Here is a 21882-nt window from a genome sequence, read left to right on the forward strand (position 1 = left end):
ATCAATATCATACATGTTTTATAACTATAATCAGATTCACTGTGCAGTATAAATTTGTTTCTCAAAATGATTGATAAATATATATATATATATATATATATATATATATATATATATATATATATATATATATATATATATACAAAAATGCATAGGGCTGTTTCAAGTGATTTAAGAACAACATTGCTGAAAGTATAATTGAATTCATTCTAATCTAATCTAATCTGGTTAAAGTGGTGACTCCGTCTAGAACCTCAGACCCTAATACCCAAAAATCAAACAACAAAACTGAACACAAAATAACAATGTTTAGATTTAAATGTCAGTCAACGGAAAACAGAACAGTGGTGATGCCTTGCTTTTGAGTAATGTGCTTTTAGGTTTACTAACCCGAACTGGACTGTAAAGATCCTTCTCTCTCTTTCTCTTCCTGTGTGTGTGTGTGTGTGTGTGTTTAAATCACTCTCCTAGTGTACGAAAACTGCTTCATCCTCTGGCCTAGACAGCTGTCCCTTTAACTTAACAACGATGTAACATGACAAGCCACTTTTATGGGAAAGATGGAGTTGATTCATGACATTTAGGGGTGCTTGGCAGTGTGATATGAAGTGTGGAGATGAGGCGAGGGTTGTGAATGAGCTGAACCAGAGGACCGGACTGCTTTATCAGAGAAGATGGCTGAGATCAGATAGCAGACTTGGCAGAAGTAGCTATGCAGCTCACCCTGAGTTGTTTTAAAGCCATCTTCCTTCTACTACTATTGTGCTATTCAGCAAAATCAAATGGGTTTGATTAAGTGCAGTGTCTATGGAAAGGGTGCTGGCAATTAAAATTGACTATTGAGACCTATAACAAACTCCATACTATGACTAGCGTTGTCTGGGTCGGTACTAGGTACCTATAAGCAGCTGCCTTCACTTTTGTCTGTCTTTATAGTCTCCTCTCCTTGATTTTGAGTAGGCGGAGGTCTTCAGCCCCACAGTTCTCTTTAGATTTACTGTTAAAACTGATATTCAGTGCTACATTCCCAATTAGATTGACATGCTTAAAATCAGTTCGTGCTACAAGGTCTAAGGATTGTTGTCCGCTCATTTCGTAAGTGTGAATAAAAAAGGAAAACAAAAAGAAAGGCAAAGCTTTCTCAATTCAGCTTTCAAAATTTGAAGATTGAATGCGGCTTCTCTTCAAGAAATTACATGTGTAGCTTAAATAATCTACATCGTAAGCAGCGGCCTATGGATTTCTCAAACGATACTCTGTTTTGCTTAAAACAAACAAACAAAAATCTCAGGATGTCTTTTGGGTTTAAACAAAATCTCAGCATTTAAAATAAATCATAAGAAAATGGAATAAAAAATTGTGAAATAAAAATTAACCTGCACGTGCCAAAACATTAAAAAATCCAATAAATACAGAAATTATTGCACAGTTAAAGGCTCCATTTAAAATATTGTATCCACTCATAGATAGGCGGTTTATACCGGCTCCAAATTAATTACCCCCCCCCCCTTTTTTTTTTTCCTCTTCTTTAAATGTCTTTCTCAGATGGCAGTTTCTTAGGACAAAACTAACTCAAACCATTAACTTGAAAAAAAAAAAAAAAAAAAAGCAAGCAAACAACAAACAAAAAAACAGAGTATCCAGCTACCCCTGTTATAATCAAGGAATTGTGAGGCAAAATAGGAAATCTGGCTTAGCTTCTCTCTGCTTGTTCAATTTTGACCTCATTCGTCATCAAATGTTCCCCATGCCACTTTTTCATGTGTTTCTCGAGTGTGCTGTAGACGCTGAAGGGCATTTGGCAAATGTCACAGCGGTACACTTCCTTACCGAGCTGGCCGTGTGTCTTCATGTGGCGGGTGAGCTTGCTGCTCTGGGCGCAGGCGTAGTTGCAAAGCTCACACTTGTAGGGCCTCTCGCCTGTGTGGCTGCGTCTGTGTACTGTCAGATTGCTACAGTTCTTGAACACCTTCCCACAGTACTCACAGGTGTCACTCCTTCGGCTTTCTTTTGAGCTGGGCCGGCCCGGCCCCCCACCCAAGTGTGGGGTGCTGCCTCCACTAGCGGTACCACTGCGGCCGGAGAGGCCCCCGTCCAGCAGGTCCCCTGGCGGCGTGGAGAAACGCAGGCTGCCGTTCTCGGAAGAGTGCTCTGAGGAGGTGGCGAATGGAGATTGTCTAGAATCGGTGAAGCCAAGAAAGGGATCTTTGATGAAGTGGTGGGATGCTGCATAGCCCACTAGCCACTGGGAGTAGACGTTTTCAGATGGGATTAGGGGGGCTCGGGGTATGTCCAAATCCTTTTCGATTTTGATCCTCTTGTTAGAGGTGTTGGAGAGGCTAGGGCTAGTGATGGGAGTGGGCTTGCGGGGAAACAGGCCTGAGAAAGAGTCACCTGAGCCACAGTTCCTTCCGTTCACAGTTGCGCGCTCCACTTGGTTCATTTCCCCCACTACTGAATCGTGGTCACCTACATCCCTCTGGCCTTCTGACATCCTTTTGGAGAATGGAAGCCTTTTCCGATTGTCGACTATTAAGTTATTGTACTGCTGGATGGAGCTGAGCCCTACGTTTTCCACCATCTTCCCCAAGGAGAGGTTCTTCTCATCCGAAGGTGGCTTTGAGCCATTTTCCCTATTCCGACTGAACTCAGAGTCCATGCTGAAGTTTGACTCAGGCCTGCTTTCATTTTCTAGTTCCTCCTCTTCTTCCTCTTCCTCCTCCTCTTCATTTTCAGGGCCCATGCTCTCACCTCTAAAATCGCTGTCTCTGTTCTTCATACTCTCCCCAGTGACGTCACTAGTGCCTGGCTCAGGTGAACTGGTGGTGGACAGGCCATCGTCAGAACGCCCCGTCATGGAGCCAGACTTGTGCATGTGGGTCTTCATGTGGCGTTTTAGTTTGCTAGCCTGAGAACAGGCATGGTCACACAGTTGGCACTTGTAGGGTTTCTCGCCCGTGTGGCTTCGCCGATGAACAACCAGATTACTCTGAAACTTGAAGGTCTTGCCACAGAACTCACAGGATTTTGACTTTCCCTGTGTCTGCGGTGGGGTGGTGCTGTTAGGGGGCATGGGAGGCAGTGGAGGGGTGCTCAGAAAGGGGGACTTCGGGCTGGGCTGGAAGGGGTTGGGATTGAGGAGGCGATGCATAGGGTTGGCACGGCTTGGTGACAGCGGTGGAGTGGAGTTGTTGTTTCCAGCAAGCTCTCTAAGTCGGCGGGAGAAATCCATGGACTGGGACTCCATGGCCATGGGTGTCATGCGCATCACTCTCTCAAAGGCACTGGGATGCTGGGAGATTAAACCCATTTCCTCTGCACTAAGGCGTTCTAGGCGATGGGGATCTAAGTGATGGTGAGGAGGGGGGCTGACAAAGGGAGGCGTATTAGGGAGGCGGTTTTCCACAAAGCCAGGTGGGGGCTCTCGGAGTAGGGGCCCAGTCATCCGTAGGAGGTGGAAGGGATTGTTGTCCCCTAAAAAGTTGGTTAACGGGGACTGTGGTATGGATTCAGCACCAATGGGGGGAGGAATAGTGATCCTTGGGGTCAGGGAGGTATTCGAGGGGTTGGTCTCCAAGTAGATGCGGATCCCATGCGTGTTCTGAGCGTGTTGCAGAAGGAACCAGGCGTTGGTAAAGGGCTGTTTGCACGTTGTGCATATGTAACTCGAAGGTTCATCTCTACCTGCAACCAAGCAGAAAACAACAAAGATCTTTATTTATGTCTGAGTTTAAAACCTCTGCAGATCACTTCTACAACATTTGTGTCATAATGCTAGAAAGTTAGTCCTGTTAAATAACCCACTAAAAGTAGATCTGACTTGATGAAGAATGAGGCATAGGGTCAAGCATGATTACATGTTACAAAGAACAAACTTTGAGGTTTCTGACACTTTGGGCTATGGACTTTTTCGTGCACCCATCAGACTGTCACACGAACAGGGCAACTCATACTTAACAGAGCTGTGACAAGTGCATTTCCATACTGCTCCACAAAGGGTTGGAGCTGTGGGAACATTGCATTCCCCATTTCAACTTGCCCTTAATCTTCACTTTTACAAACGGCTGACTCATTTTAGAAGCATAATGCCAGGCAAGAACACTCTAAACTGGGAAACCCTCCAAGCACTGAGACGGTCCTAGGATGCCAGAGTAATATGCCACCAAATTGGAGAAGTACAACTTAAACTGTGATTTAGGGGACTCTCATCACTATCAAACAAATAAACTTTAGTTGTCCCCTCAAAGAAACAAATAAAAAATGAGAGAGGGGGGTGTGAGTTGGGGGAAGGGAGAGCACACATCAAGATAAATGGTTTCAAATAAAGAGTGAAAACACTTCCTGTGATTTAAGAAGCTGAGGAGAAAAAAAGCACACCGGTGTGAGTGTTAAAGTCTATGGCATTTAAAACAGCTCAAGGGTATTATTTACTGCTCCATTAAGAATTTCTCAAGTTTGTTTATCTTACTTCTTCTCACGTTTTTATCTTATTCTGTAGTTACACTTCCTGGAAAGCCCCCTCCCACCTTAATGACATCACAGTGAATCACTGCTACTCTGAGAGCAAGTTTGATTACAAAGAAAAAATGGCTCACTAGTCAATTAATTGCACAGTTTCACTGGTAACAATTTTATTCCGAATTCCACAGTTTTAATCATATAATTAAATACCAGCAAGTGAACGTGTGAAGTCTGCATACACTCAGGTAATGTGTGAGAACATCAGTTCTCGGATCAGAGGATGCGTTAAAAAGTGGCTCCTGTGCTTGGTGCGGCTCTGGAGCTTTAACTATACATGACTAATTGATGCTACAACTTCACTGTTCCACCGGTTCCACCATGCAAAGGGGACTCATTACTATGGCAGCACAAACAAGCCAAGTGTACGGAGTATACAATGAAAAAGGATGCTAAACCATCTCTGCTGTACTCCAGAGGCACTGGAGTAAAAAAAAAAAAAAAGATCTACAAAGTCAAATTGGTAATTGTGCACTAGGAAATGAGTTTCATTTATTTATTAAATGAAAGCTTGCTGTTCTGACCTAATGCAGCAATTTAGGATACGCAGATAAACATATGCTGCGGTAATTGTTCGGGTATTTGATTTCTGGCTGTGCTTTGTGTACCTTTATGAGTGTTTTCATGTATATGTATGTCTGCGAGAGCGAGCGACTGCGAAGAGAACAATGGGGCGGCAGTCACATACAGGGCTCGGAGGAGCTGGGACTAGGAAGCCCTCATGGGTGTCTATTTCAATCATGACCATTGTGAAGGATCAAAAAGAGCAGAGAGAATGAATGGTTAGTATCTGTTCTAGCATTCCTTTACATGCTGCCGAAGAGCAATGCTAAACAGGGGAGTGTGTTTTCATCTGAAAGAAACAGAGACAAGGGATTATATACAGCAATAGCCTGAAGCTTCATCTTATTGGTATACTGAGATGCAATATTTCATCAAGGAATTTGAATAGTAAGCAAACAAAAATGTAAATCCGTAAAAATGAGTAGTGCCATGCACATATGAAAATTTCAAAAGTGCCACATTAACAACACTAAAAAAATCATTTTATTCCACAGGTATCATAGCATCATTTTGTGCTTAGAGAAATATCATTATCAATAGTTTACAGTTTAAAATTGTTTAAATATCAGGTTAATTCTTAATGACTTTTCCTAATCTTATAAAATCTGATTATAAGCAAAGGTGATAATATCCTTTAAACATCCTCAGGGAAAAATCATAAATTCTTTATATAGTGTTTAAAATAAAAAGTAAAAATAAATAAATAAATCATATGCTGACATCAGTTTCATATTGGTGTGAACACTAAGAAATACATTCCAACCACTGCTTTAATGCATGCTTTAAATTTTTTGCTATGGTCAACTTGACCTCAAACATAAACAAATTTGCTATATTTGAAATCAGACACAATTCAGAAAGGTGCATATTTACTACAACAGATATGTTAAATCTGCAATAATGTTTGCCTATTGAGTTTAAATAGCTCATAATAATTTACAAAAAAATTATAATATTGTAAATGAGGAGAATGTTAAGTTTCAAAATTCATTTTAATATTATTACTTATACCATTTGAGACCTCAAACTTAAAAGCACAAACATTCACTCTCAACAGAACATAAGGCTTAAAACAAAAAGCTTCTGATGTGTGTTAGCTGATATGTATGACACTTAGAAAGAAATGTTCAATCAATGCCCTTTTAAATGTAAAAAAAAAACCTTCAAAGATGAAACATTTACAAGCACTTAAATGCATTTTTAAAGGTTCGCTGAGAAAAAAAAGCATTACAGAGATGTTATTATGTGGCTGATGTGCATTCATAAGAACATCTGTTTACCTCTACCCTTGTCCTGTAAAGCCTTTGACTTAATTACAGTGGACAGAGCGTAAGCTCCGCACAATGGCCATCTTTTTTTCCCCCCAGCCTCTCAAGGCCTACATATATGCATACACTCATAAAACACACACACACACAATCCTCCAACCTCCTCTTGTTGTTTTATGGCAGATGCTTTCAAAGACTAATGCTCCATGTAAAGGAGGCCTAGAAAACAAGTAGCGTCTGTGTTTACCAGGCACTGTCCTTTTCCACTGTGTGTGTGTGTGTTTGTGAGAGAGAGAGAGAAAGAGAGAGAACCTTTCTCTATGCTAACTACCGGGGCGTAAAACACGGGCTACTGTACTAGCTGATCCTCTCGCAGACAAACAGAAGTCATCAGGGGGCCGAATGTTCATTTCTGCCCCACAATTAAGACGAATCAATGGCCGCTGCCTGAAATGGTATTTGTGGCCGTGCTGAAGGGACTCGGGCGTGAGTTTATTGAGAAGTGTTCAGAGCCTGCACTCCCGAGGGGATTGGAGTCCGACGCAGATGGCAAATAAAGTATGCAGCCCGCGGCGAGAGCACATTATGCTAATTCTAATGTCAGCTGTACTTTAATATACAGCTCTATTTAATCACCCTATTATTTCACATTTCCATATGAAAAAAAGGAAGAGGGAGGCAGAGAGGGGGAGAGAGAGCGGGAGAGAAAACCTGCATCACTTCTCTTGCTACTAACACTACGTGTGTTCTCAGGTTTAGATGGATGTATCCCTGGATTTTGTGTCGGCATGGGGCGCTGTAGCTATTCACTATCAGGTTCTTGTATCAACACACATTTACACCTAAAATAACCATAATGAATCATTTAAACCAAATATCTGAAGACACACATTTATACAGGTAATATTTTACAAAATAATACAGAAATAATAAATGCACTAACATAAATGAAATAACTAATGGTACAGCTTTATCTTTATAAACATGCACCTAAAACACACATTCATAAATACATAGAATATAGAATATAAGACAAAATCAAATGTAATCCACAACACGTAACAATGAGAATGTGACCCCCCCCCCCCCCCCAAAAAAAAAATATATATATATATATGTATATGTGTGTGATTTTAATGGATAGCGAGTCCGGCTTTGTTAGGATATGGAATTATTTTGAATTGATTATATTGTTAATTTTATTAATATTTTTAATATTATATTTTAATATGGCTTATAATATACATATATACACACACGCAAATTATAAAACAAAAATTTACTTAAACTAAGATCATAGTAATTATAATAGGATTTATTAAAGAAAACAAAAAAAGTAATCTGGATTTTATGTTTTAATGCATGCACAGATATGTACACATTTAACTTTGCAAATACAACAAAAATCATGAAGCTAAATATACAAGACATGACCTATAATATAAACTTCCACACAGAGATATTTTTTTGCATTGTTGCAGTGCATTCTGGCAATTCCGATTTCTCTGATTTGGAAATGAAAGGGCCAAATAGCAGCCTGCCCATTCTGCTGATAAGTTTGGAGTGATTAGTTTCTCATGCTGAGCACTGGCTGATTCTATTTTCAATTAGATATTCCCAACGAGGCCCAGCTGCCGGGCGGGAGAGGAGAACGAGGACGGTATTGTGTCATTGGCAGTATCAGTCGTGCATGCAGACCCCAATTCAATTAAAGAGAAATTATCACTAATAACAATCGTGGCTCTTCGCACACTCCGACTTAAACAGCATGCAAATGCCGGGCTTTAAGACACATTAACCGAAAAATAAAAAGATGACAGTTAATAGGTTTCAGCATCGCACTGAGAGGTACAATGATCCACTTTAGCTTTCATCCTGAAAATGAAAAAAGAAAAAAAAAATGAGGAATAAAAATTATTCAACATGCATTCTCTGAGATTTGGCTGCTTTATTTTACAGTTCACAGTCAGTGTCACAAATTTACCGTGACGATTATTTTGTGGTAGTCATTAAAAGCGACAAGGCCAACGTTTGAGCGTAAATTACACCTGAAGACGTGCTTAGTGAATTCTTTGGCTTTTGTTGTTTGCACCTTCAATGAGATTAAAAATAAACCATAAATCATAATATAAATTTAAAAAAAAGAGAAAGTTGAAAAGGCAAAAAAAAAGGATTATTGGCTTATTGTTACATACATTGTTTGCTTTGAAAGCATAGAGTGAATGCATGTGTGTGTGTGTTAGTGAACGAGACACAACCCGTTTGTCTTGCGAGGACAAAGGAGCAAAAATCTTCAGGAATTTGAGATTTTTGACACAATAAAGGCGGGTTATAAATTGACAGGGAGGGGGGAGGAAAGGGATATAGCATCTTTTAATGAGGTGCTCATTTTCTGACAGTGGTTTTCACTATAGGGACTTCATTTAGGCTGTCATTAAGTTATTATCTAGCGTAAAGAATTTTGCCGTCCTGTAAGTAGCGTGTTGGGTCTGGAAGCTTTTCTCTCTCTATTAGTGGAAGCGTGCCGCGCTGGCCTGGACGGCTGCCTGTGTTTTGTTTGGCTGTGGTTCACACACAGCTTTGGCAGGGGGCTTTTTGGATGGCTTACAGAGGAAAGAGGGAAAAGCGCGCGCAAGAAAGAAAGGGAGAGCGAGAAACTAGCTCACTCGTGCACGGTAGCTTTTCTGAGCCCACGAGGGAGTCCGGTGTCCCATTTTCGGCATTTACAGTTACGCCATCCAAATTTCCAACAGAAACTACTGTCATAGTACAGCAAAGACAGATCCAGAGAGAGTCACGCCGCTGACCGAGACGCCTTTGAGACATAAGTGCTTCATCATGGCGGTCTGGAAACGTTTTGCAGCTTGAAACAAAAATAAAACGAAGCTGCTGAAAAGTGAAAAATTACTGTAATTGTTAATAAGAACAGGTTAAGGGTACTTGTGTAGAAAATGCATTTAAGAGCACTGTGATATGCTAAATTTGGCAGCTTGGAAGTATGGGTAATTTTTCTAAGAGAGTAACATTGAAATTACATCCCAGACTAAAGTGTTCCTTCATTTTCCATACATTTCCAAAAAATAAAAAAAAAAGTTATGTACATCCGACGAATTCTCCAAAGCTTAACACCCTAGTTTTATTACATTTGTTTAGAGTACGGCGACATGCTTTTGGGGAGGCCCTGCCTCATGCGAACGCCTTCTGAAACGTCTCTAATAAGCTCCACCTTCATCCCTATCCCAGCATGCTCTCCCAGACTTTTTTTTGTAATATTGATTAAGTGTAGTCTAGTCCTTTATGATAATTTAGAGGGACTAAACTCCACAGGCCTTGGGATGACTATACTGTTGAACGATTATTAGTGTGGACACCCTGCTCAAAAATTAAGTTAGATTCTCCTCAGATAGATATGCAGAGCGATGCATGTCCCATTAATTAGGACTCAAGCTGCTGTTTTGCGGAGTAGAGACGGGTCTCGTGAAACATGGCGGCAGCCTCATTCAAGCGCGGCGTCTAGCTGCAAAGCACCGCGCAGCTGAGTGTAAAGAATCGCCACACGTCTCTATTCAACCAGATGAGCGCATCAAACAGAGACGCAATTGTGAGGCAAAATACTTGTCTATCTGAATCTACGGAGGGAGAGCGAGAGGGAAAAAAAGAGCAAATTGGAGTCCCTTGCGAGAACAGGGAAATAATCCATGGATACGTAAACGACACAGCACGTCACCTCACGCTAACCGCTATACACTAACAAAGCAAGACTCTTGAGATAAAAAACAAAATGAGACCGTAAACACTGGTAGAACTAAGATGATGTTATGGCTGGAGGATTTCGACACTATGGCTAGCCTCCCTTTGAGGAAGGCAGGGTGCGGGTGAGCCTGTAAATGAGGGCCGTGTGCATACAGTAACGCTGGTCTCTTGTATGATGAATGCCATTGTACTGTAAGGAAGAGGTGGGTGGTGCAGACAGAGAGAGGAGAAAGAGAGAGAATGAGAGAGCCGCACGGCATTGTGGGTCTCCCCTGCTGTTCCTCCCTGGAGTACTGTGATGTGTGCTCTTCAAAAGGGCTCCTGTCACTGTCACTGCTTCATTTAAAGTCAGACTCCCCTGAATTTGCATCTTGCAACGTCTTACAGGACGTGCCATATGCCGTCCAAAAAAGACAATGCTCACAAATAAATTGGCAAGCCAGGCCCTTACCCCCCCCCCCCATCTCTCCCCGGCTCAGAAAAACATCTGAGGATGTGAGAGGATGTTGTTTTAAAGATGGCACACAACAAAATCCAGCCAGCGTCTGTAACAAACCAAACAACAAAACATCACCTCAGGTTCGTGGGGAAAATCATCTGGTTTAAAAAAAAAAGAAGAGATTTTTATAATAACTGTCTTTATACCCATGCGAGGTGTGAGCGGAAGAAGCTGGTTAACACCGTTTCACGGCGCAGATCTGAGAAGAAATTTTTGGCTGTGTTAATTTAGCAGGGTTTCCATGTTCCGGAATCCTCTCAGGAGCACACGCCGGCCCGAGTGGAGACTTCATACCTCACAGCCCAGTCGGAAAGTGCAATAACGAATAAAAATGCTCATTACCGAATGATTTCAGTTTTCTCTATGATTCAATTTGCAGTAATTACTGTGGCCCGCGCTAATAAAAACTGCTACAAAACGCGAAGGTCAACTACCAGTTAGGCGTGTTCATTTTCATCTCAATGTATTCATCCTCAGCGCCTAATGGCCCAATTTTCTCCCCTCGCTCTTCAATAAATATTGCTGGAATTACAGGTTAAATAGCTAAATTAAATCATGGCTATTATGAAAGGCTGCACCAGTCGGTGAGGGAAACAGCTTTACCTCTAGATCGACAATTGCTGGGGAAGTGCCAATCACTAGACAGTTTACGATTAATGTCAACTGTGTCAAGGCCATCAAATTACAGCGTTCATTCCCCGCTCTACACCCTGTGTGCTGTGAAATAAGAGAAATGTATGCAAATGCCTTATTACAGCAAAATCAAAAGGGTATTTGTCATGCGCTGGAGCAGATTAGGCTTTTAAACAAACTAGATGCAAGGTAACTTAGGAGAAAAGGGCCTAAACATCTGATCCGTTTTTGAGGAAGAATTGTGTTAAGGTCCAGCTTTTAAATACTTAGCTCGACGTTATTAGATTAGCAGAAAAAAGACCAAGACGATGACGGTCGAAATGCTCTGTGCAAAGTTTAATTGCCAGCCACCGGGTCTTGGAGGTGTTTTTTTAATTGCTCGGGATGAATTTTGTTCTATCTGATTACCCAGCATACTCTAATGACCAGGACTACTTATGACAACTGCAAGAGGTGCAGGCGGATATTGAAGCTGGGAGGTAATTTGTGTAATGACTGCAGAGACCGAGAGTGGAGAGCAACTGATTTGGTACCTTCATTCATCCCGGGCTTCCTGACTGGAGCACTAGGCAGTCTGTTTGTGAAGAGTCCCCCTCATTATACATCCTCTCGCCCCTTAACGTTTAATTAATATCTTAACCTTTGGAGTTATTTTGGGAGACTCTGCCTTTTCATGCTGTAAATGAGCAAAGGGAAGAAGGAGAAAACATTGACACATGGGACTGAAAATCCCACTTCAAAACTGGACATCCTGTTAACCAGGACTTACTCAGATAACCTTGGAATTTCCTGAGCGTTAGAAGTCTCCCTTTCTGAGCCGGAGTCATCTCTCTTTGAACTGCTTGGAGTTTTTCACACACTGGAGTTCTTAAATAATTAAGGTTGAGATTACATTCCTTGTATTTCATGGAACCTGCAGACTAGGCGGATTGAGTTCCTGCTAACAGACTGACTCTCTCCAGCACTTTGCTGTGTTAATGACTTTCTGCGAGAGGACTAAAAAACAAGAAACAGAGAGGAAAACACAAAAACAAGTACTCCGTGTTGCGGATCGATAACTCAAAATGCCATGAAGTAGGCGGCGCAGGACGAGAGAGTCCGCTGTGTGAGCTAGAGTGGACCTGGGAGACTAAGCCAGACCTGACAGCCCGCTTCTGGGCCTGGGGTGTCGATGCGCTCCACATTTGATAGAGTCAATGTCACGACAAACTGATTTGCATTTAGAACAAAGATGACATGAGCCCTAGGCACAGGGTGCCTCCCTCCCGTTCGCCCAGCTTGTGGAAAGTTTCCTGACATTTCTTGCATTATTAAGCCAGGGGCTTCATTACCATGTGTGTGATCTGGGAGTCTCCCAGGCCTCTAATTCCTCACCTTGAATTGCTAATGTCTTGTTTATGACTATCATGGCAAATCGGAGGCAACAATTACATGCAAATCAGTCCCGGCGCATTGTGCTGCTGCGAACAAAGCTGTGGAGAGCCAGAACTGCGCCTGCCCACAGTTTCCTCTCATATGGAGGACCGCTTCACGCACTTACGCATGTGACGTACGCTTGTAGGAAGAGCTACACCTGCTTCATAAGCCTCAGAAAGGAAAGATAATCGTGAGCTAGTGCCATAAAGGGCAGCGGCGTCCTTAGCCGCAAAGTTACGCATCTCGGAGCGTGCTCAGCGGGGACAGCACTGTCTGCCACAAAGACAGTGGGCAGATCTGAGGGGGAGAGATAGCATTCAGCAGGGGAGCAGGGAATCATGGGTGATTTACTAAGTGTAAATGAGGCAAAGGAATCTAGAAGCAGCTGTTTTTTACAGCCTGCTTGACATACTAGTGCAGACCTGGACTGGACAGCGCACAGCCATTTCCCACAGCTAACATCTGCTTTACATTCTCTGCCTCCTATCTGCCAAATTCCCAACTGGACAGGTTGAGTTCAAGAGGATAAACACATTTCAGCAGTTTGGACAATACTACTTCACTACTTTTCACCCACTTTTTCCTCCATATTTTTTCTGTTAACTAAATGTGTCACATCTTGTCTTTATTTTATTTTGTCAGTATCGCCAATTTTATTTATAAGCAGGACTAGAAGTGATAGGAAGAAAGGAGTCACAATGCAGTAGTCAAAATAGCTAAAAATCCTTAAAACAAGAAATTCACCTGAATTAAATATTACAGCTTTTGGAACTAAATTTTTTTTATGGATTACATCTTGACTAAAAGTGTATTTTGTCTTGATTTTAGCTGATTCACACTTCAAATCTGCCAGTAAAATAGCACAAAATATACTCGTAATAAAGATACATTCTCTAAATGTTTGGATATTTTAACTGGAAAATAATACACAAATTCTTAAGAATATAATTTTTGTCCTGCACAAACCGGATTCAATCTGGTATCTACCACATGAGTAGCATGGCTAAAGGTGCGAACTGGCTACGTAGACATTTTTTGCAAGCACTAGATCTTCTTTAACAGCAAACAGTAAATCAAGGAAGAGTTTGAAATTAAGAGTTCTCAAAAACGTTCACCACAAGTGATTAGCCATTTCGACTTGTGCTTAAGGTGGAGCACAGAGCCCGTACAAAATGCCAAAACCTCTACTCCCATAAACCAACATGAACGTCCATTATCCTGTCATAATTTCACGCAAAGGATGTTATTTATATTCATCTCTGACAGGAAAAGTGCGTGACCGTGAGAACTGACATTTATATGACTGTCTGTGTTAAAGCTTTTCCCCTGACTGACAAAGACGCGCTCTCCTCTCCTCTGCCATGTGGAGTGAAATCCGGGTGCATGTGGCAGCGCCGCGGCCCATCTCCTCACGTGAGATTAGGGGAGGTAGGGATTAGGCAGGTCGGGAGGGAGTACGGAGCTGAAGGGTTACTGGCATGATTTCTTATGAATTTAAACGAACGCTGAGCAGCTTAAGAAAATCAGAATGAATTAAATTCATTAACTCTCCCAGTGACAGCAAAGTGGCAAGGCGGAGAGAAGAATTAACAATTTCTCTCCAATGAGGTCATGTCATTCCCAAACAGGCCAGCGGTAGATAGGCAGGGAGTGTGTGCAAACACGCACGTGTGGATCAGAACTTTGAACTTTGTGTCAGGAAACCGTGGCTTGCTGGGTCACTGTCAAGCAGAGGTAACTAGAGGAGAACAGAAGGTCTCATCTCCCTTCATCCTCTCTGCGGACGGGGAAAGGTGGATGTCAAACTGTCATTACCAGTCCACTGGATTTACTCCCTCTGGAGAACATCAGCTTTTAAATAAGGCTTTAAAATTACCATAAGTGTGCCGTGTGCAAGTGTGGCCGTGTGTGCGACAGTGTGAAAAAAGGTAGATGCTTTCAGTAGTTTCTGGATGAGGAACCCGAGCTAATGCGGAAGGCCTAAGTCAGCAGCTCTGTGTATGAAAGCCTGTGTCATGTTAACAAATTAAAAGGATTAGAGGTGAATGGGACAGACATGGCTTAACATCGGCATCAGGCTGGTCAGCACTGGGAAGAAGGGGGGGAGTGAGGAAGTGGGCAGCGTTTAGATGAGATTGGGGGAGGGGGGCAATTCAAACCTCCTAATCCTGCTACACAGGTCTTAAGTAGCACCAGCCTCACCTGCCTGCTCGTACCTGCCTCATAATGCAAGAGAGAACTTCTCAGAATTGCAAATGTTGGGAGTTTAAAACATAAGAATAGAATCAATAGAAATATATAGTCGAAGCAAATGCTAATGCTAAGATTAGGTACCAACCATTTTAAGAAAAAATTCAGAATGTTTAAATTTTAGTTTTTTTAAGCTCAAACAAATCTTTGCCAAAGCGACAATCAAAGTTCTAATAAAAAAGGACAGTTATATGGAATTTCTTGAAATTTATGTTAAATTCCTCTTCCTTATATTCAAATTGCAATTCTGCTTACCTCAATTCAAATTCAGGAATTAAAAATAGCATTCTTAATTCAGTTCTGAATGCAGCACAACCCTGGGCGCTAAACAAAACAAAAACATCACAAGTGACTGGCAAAGTAATTACGGATAATCTCATCCATTTAGTGAATATTAGCAATTGTAATAATTGTTAAATCATGGTCTAAATGTTTAAAGCGAGGATGTTTGTTTTGCTGCCACTCATGTCATGTTTTTGTCTAACCGTGTTTTTTGCATCAATGCCATGACTGGTGCTTCCACTGTGAACGCACCATAAGCCTGATTTGCACGGGACTACAAACCAACAGATTTTTGGACAGCCTCTTCAGTCTGCCCTCATGCCAGAGTGAGAGGGTCCAAAGTGTACAGGCCCAAGAGGGAGCATCCCCACATGATATGCCTGGCTTATTGGCTCAACTCTCTCTCTGGCTCTGTATGATATAATGAGACTCCAGTCTTTTGGGGCACAGGCATTGTCATTACATCTACACAATAACCTGTTAAAATGTACTGATGTATATTCATTAAATAATAAAATAATTAATAAATTAATTAATATTAGTAAAGTACTTTTATCAGGTAGCCTACCCTGCAGGAAATCTCACTGTGCTCCCATTCACTAAAATAACTAAAATCACAGAATGCAATATGAACTCAAACATTCCCCATCAGATTCTTCCAAGACCACATTCTCTGGCCTATGCAAATCAAATCAGATATTTATAGCAACTGTATAACAGTTATTTCTCCAAAAGTAAATGTAAGGGACATCGGAGACAAAACTGATACCTAATTGAAAGAACGACCTTTGAACTACATAAAAAAATGAATCCTTTAGGTTGTTTCAAAGAATTAAAAAGGAACGTGTGAAACTGTTGTGCTATAGGCAGAGATTTATAGAAAGAATCCTGTGTAACTTATTGACTGACTCCTGCAATTGTCAGACTAATGTATGAGGAAGGTGACTCAAACATCTGCCTCACTAATTGGTCTGTAGACTCCTAAACACGTTTACACTCGGCCTCAGTAGTGGGTGTAAAAATGTCTCCCACAGCAGAGCAAAAATTAAGTTTTGGCTTGTGGTTGGGCACCTTTATTTACCCAGCAATTTTGGTGCAGAGATGCCATCTTGGGAGAAAATCGAGAGAGGTGCATTTGGTGGGGTGTATGAAGCCAGGTGATGTTTGCATTCAAAAAATAAGCAGGATATCTTATGAAGCATAATCACACTAACAGAACAGCTAAATCCCTTACTACCTTCAAAAAATAGACAATTTGTGAGCATTTGCCTCACTAGTGTAAATTCACTCACTCCCTCAATGTTTTCATAAATATACTAAAGTAAATAATATCTTATTTGAATTCAAAAACTGCCAATTAGGACACAGGTAGACCTTTTGTGGTCAGTCTTTTGTGGTCAGCCAAATTGAAAGGTGCTGTAAGAGTGTTGGCACATAGAAAATGTCCCTGTTATCTGACAGTAACATCTGATTGCATTTTTTTATCCAAGCAGATCTTTTTGGAAGTTTTCAGGAACTTTCTATCTGTTAATCATAAATGTGTAGTAATAGACGTTCCAGAATGGCTAACAACAATTAACAGCACCTTTAAAACCATTAGCAGTCAACTCATAAGTATACATGAGCAAACCTGTTAGTGTGTTTATGTGATTTCGGAGGCAGCGTCCATGCGCTCTGGCCGAGGTCTCTGTGTTTACACTGCTGAGACAGAGAGAACCTGTGCGCTGTGTCCTGGAAGAGCAGATTCAGACCAGACGGGTTAGAGTAGGAATCCGGGGGCTAGAGAGAGGGGGAGGATGTGTGTCCTCCATCATAAACGGCCCTTATAAGGGCCTGATCACACGCAAGCTGCACCTGATGGACTGCACAGAGACAGGGGGCAGCCGAGGCTGTTGGACCTCAGGAGTGGTGAAAACACACACACACATACGCACGTACATAAACACATGACCTGTGCGAGAGGTGCTTCCTATCATCAGGCAGTCGGGAGTGTGAAAGGCTCGCTTTAACAAGCACCTGTAAAATGTAATCAGGCGTACCAAATGCACCCAATAATCGCACCAGCCATTGTGTCCCGGCCCACTCTGTACTTCAGACCAGGGAGAAACGGCTAGCAATAATGTACTAATTGCATAAGCACTTCATTTCCGTGGCACTCGGCTGCACTGCAACTGAATGTAAATGTTGTTTTAGAGCAACACACAAAAAAGACTGTAACTAAAGCCTTTCTGCAAACTGCATGAAATATTTAAATCACTGAGCCAGACCAAACACGGAGGATGATGTAGCTTCAATTAGCAAACAAAACACAGGTTTGTGTACTGACGGGCCGGGAGTTTTTAAAACGCACGCTCGAAGGGGGCCAGGTCTGCCTTACCCAGGCAGTGTTTGGTATCCCTGCCTGTGGAGCATTCAGGTAGGCAAAATAATAAGAGAAATTGGGTGCTCCAGTCAGCATGAACAAAGTACAAAGAAAACATTTTTTCATGTGATGATTATAACCATGAGTCGAAGTTGTAAAATGGTCCCAATGTCAAAGAGATGATGATAATCACATGACTATCAGCGGCATGAACCCTGGCATGCTCAGCGTGTCAAACCACACGCTTGAAAATGCTCTTTGTGAGTGAGATTTTTAACTCTTTGCGACCAATTTTTTCCCTGACAACAAAAATAAATGTCTCAAAATGGTGAGCATGATTACAGGAGCCGTGAGCTGCTCTCCTTCTGTTTAATTCCCAAGTGAAAAAGGGGGCTGGAAAAAATAGCTAAAAAAAACAAGCTTAAGAAAAGAGCACAGCAGAAAGTAATGCTGGAAAAAACATGTCAGAGACTGTAAATGGAGGAAAGGGTGGTGGTAGTGGGGGGTATGGCATTCACACAGTACGCCTGTCTCCAGTATAACTGAAACCAGGCCCTCTCCCATAACCAGTCCAATCTGTTTTCATTTGCCAGAAACAGAGCTCCTCAAACGCCCCCATCTCTCCTCCCAAAGCCTGGTGCTCAGCGAAGGAAGAACTTTAAATATCAACTCCTCACTTCTAACTGGTCGACCACTGACATTCTAGCATGTTACAAACATTGGGACTAAATTCAAGGGACTGTTTATTCTGATGGACCTGGTATATGCATTAATAGTACCCTGACGCCCTGAGATAACTAGTTAATTTGGTGAATCTTAAATGGATAGTTCACCCTAAATTGAAAATTCTGTCATAATTTACTCACCCTCATGTCGTTCCAAACCCGTATAACTTCCTTTCTTCTGTGAAACACAAGAGAGGATATTTTGAAAAATGTCCCAGTTGTCCATACAGTGAAAATCTGTGGGGTCCAGTGTAGTTTTAGACCCCAATGACTTTCATTAAATGAACAAAAACATTTTTCAAAAAGTCATAGAAGTTTGGAACAATAGGAACATCATCACTTTCTCACACTCCAGTTTGGATGAACAACCCCTATTAGAATTTGCAAAATAACAATCTCCAATAAAATCCAGTTGGTAAATATTTGTTTTGAAACATGGTACTGTAGGTGTAGCTGGTCATTAGTTGCTACAAGCTGCTAGACAATCTTGGACTAGCAAAAAAACAGCTGGTCTTGATGATGGTCAAGCTGGTTTTTGGAACTTCTTAGTCAGTCAACCAGCTAATTACCAGCCAGAAACCAGATAGCAAGTTCCAAAACACTAGAATGATATATTTTCTCTAGCTTTAACCAGTTTGAACTCCTCACTTTATGTACAAGTCAAATTAGTGGTACAAAGTGCACTGTGGATTTAGCAAATGAGAAAGTAAACCCGCTAAAACGTTTAACTAGGTTGCCCCAGTCCATGCCATCAAGGAGAGCTGGAACAGAGACAGTCAGACACTAGAAAACTGGAAAATGCTCACTGTCAAAGAGAGCAATGTTTTCTGGCACTGCCTCGGCAGAGAGGGAAAAAATGGACTTCAAAAAATTGCATTAGCTGAGCTATTCATTTCATTTGAGAGAATTTACATCACTGCCTGGGAACGATGTCACAATAAGAGCCAAAACGGACCGTCTTCCCTTGATTCCAGCTCTGTTATGGCTGAGCGTGGCCCTGAAATAATGTCAAAGTGTCTCAAACACCCAAAGAGGACTGCAAGAAAAGAGACAGAGAAAAAAAGGCATTGTGCAAACTGAAAGGATAATGATTAATTCGCTTTTATTCCACATCAACCGGAAATTTCTAAAAGCCAAGCGCTTTCTGCCAGTGCAACCCTTGGATTTTAGAGGGTGATCCACATGCATGTTATTGCTCTGCTGGGTTATTGATCGTGAGCAGAGACTTGTGCGGTCCGCCGAGGAGTCCTTCAGAGATGCAGAAGGAGCACAGAGCGGAGGCCAGGCGGGTCTTGGGAGCCGAAGCAACGAGGGAAGATGGGGGCCTGTGTGAGCGAATTAATTACACGTGCATTTTTGGATGGCGTATACCATAATGAGCCCCAGCTGGGCCAGGCATCCAACTCCCTTTAAATGTAACTATAAAAAGCTGGGCATTCAGCAATCCCTTTACAAAGAGAGCAAGGCACTATAAAAGGTCCCTGTGATGTGTGTGCAGAAATGTGCAGGGGGCAGGCAGGGAGCTGTGCCAGCTGGGATGGCCAGGCACACATTTTAGACATCGAAGGTTGTAATTGCACAGACAACACCGTCTTGACTGGGGCACTCAAAACCATGGTCACATGACATGGGATAAGGTGATAAAGCTTTGTGCATCAACACTAAAAACTGATTAACAAGGAAATGTATTGTAAGGTCACTGTGAAAAAGGTAGCTAGCAGAATGTTAAATAAAAGAGCTGCTTAGTTTTACTGACCGACTTCACACCACTCATTTCACACCTCAGGTTTAAACAGGGTTGATTGATATCACTACCATCTAAGGATGAGGCCGATTACCTTCCGCTTTATTTCAGCTTTGCTGATTAACTTTAATGATGCTCATTTAGCCTTGCAATTCTTATCTGATTTCTGAGCTCAACTGAGCAGAGAGAGAGAGAGAGAGAGCGAGAGAGAGAGAGAAGATCGGTTAGTGCCATCGAGGGAAGTGATGTTTGAATTGGCGAAAAGAGAGAGAAAGTTGACTCTCCAGCCCCAATTAAACTGGGCTGATGCACTGGCCTCCATTTAATTTAATTTCACATGCTACCTCTCACTTTCAAATTAGGCAGATGGCCAAAGTTCTGCCAGAGGCAAAATTCCACATGGCATCCTCTTCCAACGACAGGGGCCACAGACTGCGGACAGAGCGATGCTCCCAGCCGGGGGTCTACAGATCTCTCCCGACCAAGACGTGGCCACCTAGGACACAAGGAAATTCTGCACATAAAGACACAGCGTAAAGACTTAGCATGGAGGTAAGTGAACAGGGTGGCCTAACATAACAACTGCCTAAATGCCCACATGCAAATAATGCTTTCCTAAGAAAACTCTGGCCTAATTAGGAGGCTAGAGAGGGTAACTAAACAAAAGTGGCTCAATTACCTGAAAGATATGCCTTTCATCTTAAATTTTTCCTTCAAGTCATGCCAGGTGCATTAACACCTTTCTATACAGACAACAGGGGTGCCATCTTAAAATAACAAGACTCTCTTCTCTACTCCACTCAACCGCCACAAGCAATTTCGCTGGATTAACCGGCGGGTTTCTCTGGTGGCTTTGAGTGCTGAAGAAAGTGATTTATTTTCCTGCGTCTAATCAGAAGGACGTGTATTAAAGCACAATAAGTGACTGCCGTTGGCTGAGGTCCAGCATTGTTTACAGCTAAAAGGTCCTTGAGCTAGCAAATGAATTAGCCTGCCAATGGGTGGTTTTGGCTTTCCAACAGGTTGCAACAACAGCGGCTTTTGTCAAAGATATTAAGTTATCAGACAAGCGCAGCTATTTGCCGATTTTTGTTTTTCAGGAGTTCAAAAAGTAATCCAATTGATTTTAAGCAAGGAAAACGCTAGCATGGGCAGCGATATTGTTCTAACAGATTAAAGGGGCCACTGTTTTCATGCAATTTCAAGAGGAATAATTTAATGTGTTTCATCAAGCTTATTCTGTTTTTATAAAGACAGAGGTTGGATTAAATGCGCAAGCCTGAGCCTCTGAGAGTAATTGAGGGGAACGCAGACACTTGCTCCAGTTTCACCACGCTGCCACCCAGACAGTCCCGCGTGTAAAGTAAATAGTAAAGTAACACCAGAATTCACCCGCAGAGGAACTAAATAAACTCTTGATAGCTATGTGTGCCAAACCTAAACAGGGAAGGACAGTTTGGAAACGGTTGCAGACTCACCGAACGCCAATCGGTTCGTCACCGTGAAAGGCGAGGGAAAGGGTTAACCTGAGAGCGCCTCACGGGACAATCGAACGATGCCAGCGCGTGATCTCCTGCTCCAGCCAGTGCTTTGATAGAGTGCCTTCTCTAAACTCCACAGACGAGAGCAATTACTGTAAGAGAAGCATGATTATAGGTCTGCCATATCCACACAGGCCTGGCATTTTGCTGTTTTACATGCCGGGGGTTTCAAAAGAAGAAAGACAGAGGACAGTATAAAGCAAAGGCAAAGAGAGGCAGAGGGAGAAATAGAGAGAAGTCCATGGGGAACAAATATCAATATTGCAGGATGCATTTCAGCTTAAAGCGGCTAGAGCCATCACTCTGGCAGGATGGAATGTCTAGGGT

At 42.1% G+C, this 21882-nt stretch overlaps 1 protein-coding gene across 5 annotated transcripts in view; it reads right to left on the minus strand.

Moving 5' to 3' along the window:
• Nucleotides 1-21882, minus strand: part of LOC306885954 (B-cell lymphoma/leukemia 11B-like) — a gene marked incomplete at both ends in the record, with an annotated part of 46205 nt that overhangs the window by 776 nt on the left and 23547 nt on the right. For 2 of the 5 annotated variants that reach the window (XM_079442782.1, XM_079442783.1), the window contains one exon: nucleotides 1694-3684. In XM_079442782.1, coding sequence (XP_079298908.1) covers nucleotides 1694-3684 — 1991 coding nt within the window. Of the gene's footprint in view, nucleotides 1-1693; nucleotides 3685-21882 lie in introns of those variants that run through there. The other 3 variants (XM_079442785.1, XM_079442784.1, XM_079442781.1) reach the window with 3 other exon arrangements.

The sequence above is a fragment of the Barbus barbus genome (assembly GCF_936440315.1).
Source record: "Barbus barbus genome assembly, chromosome: 20".
Taxonomy (NCBI): Eukaryota; Metazoa; Chordata; class Actinopteri; order Cypriniformes; family Cyprinidae; genus Barbus; species Barbus barbus.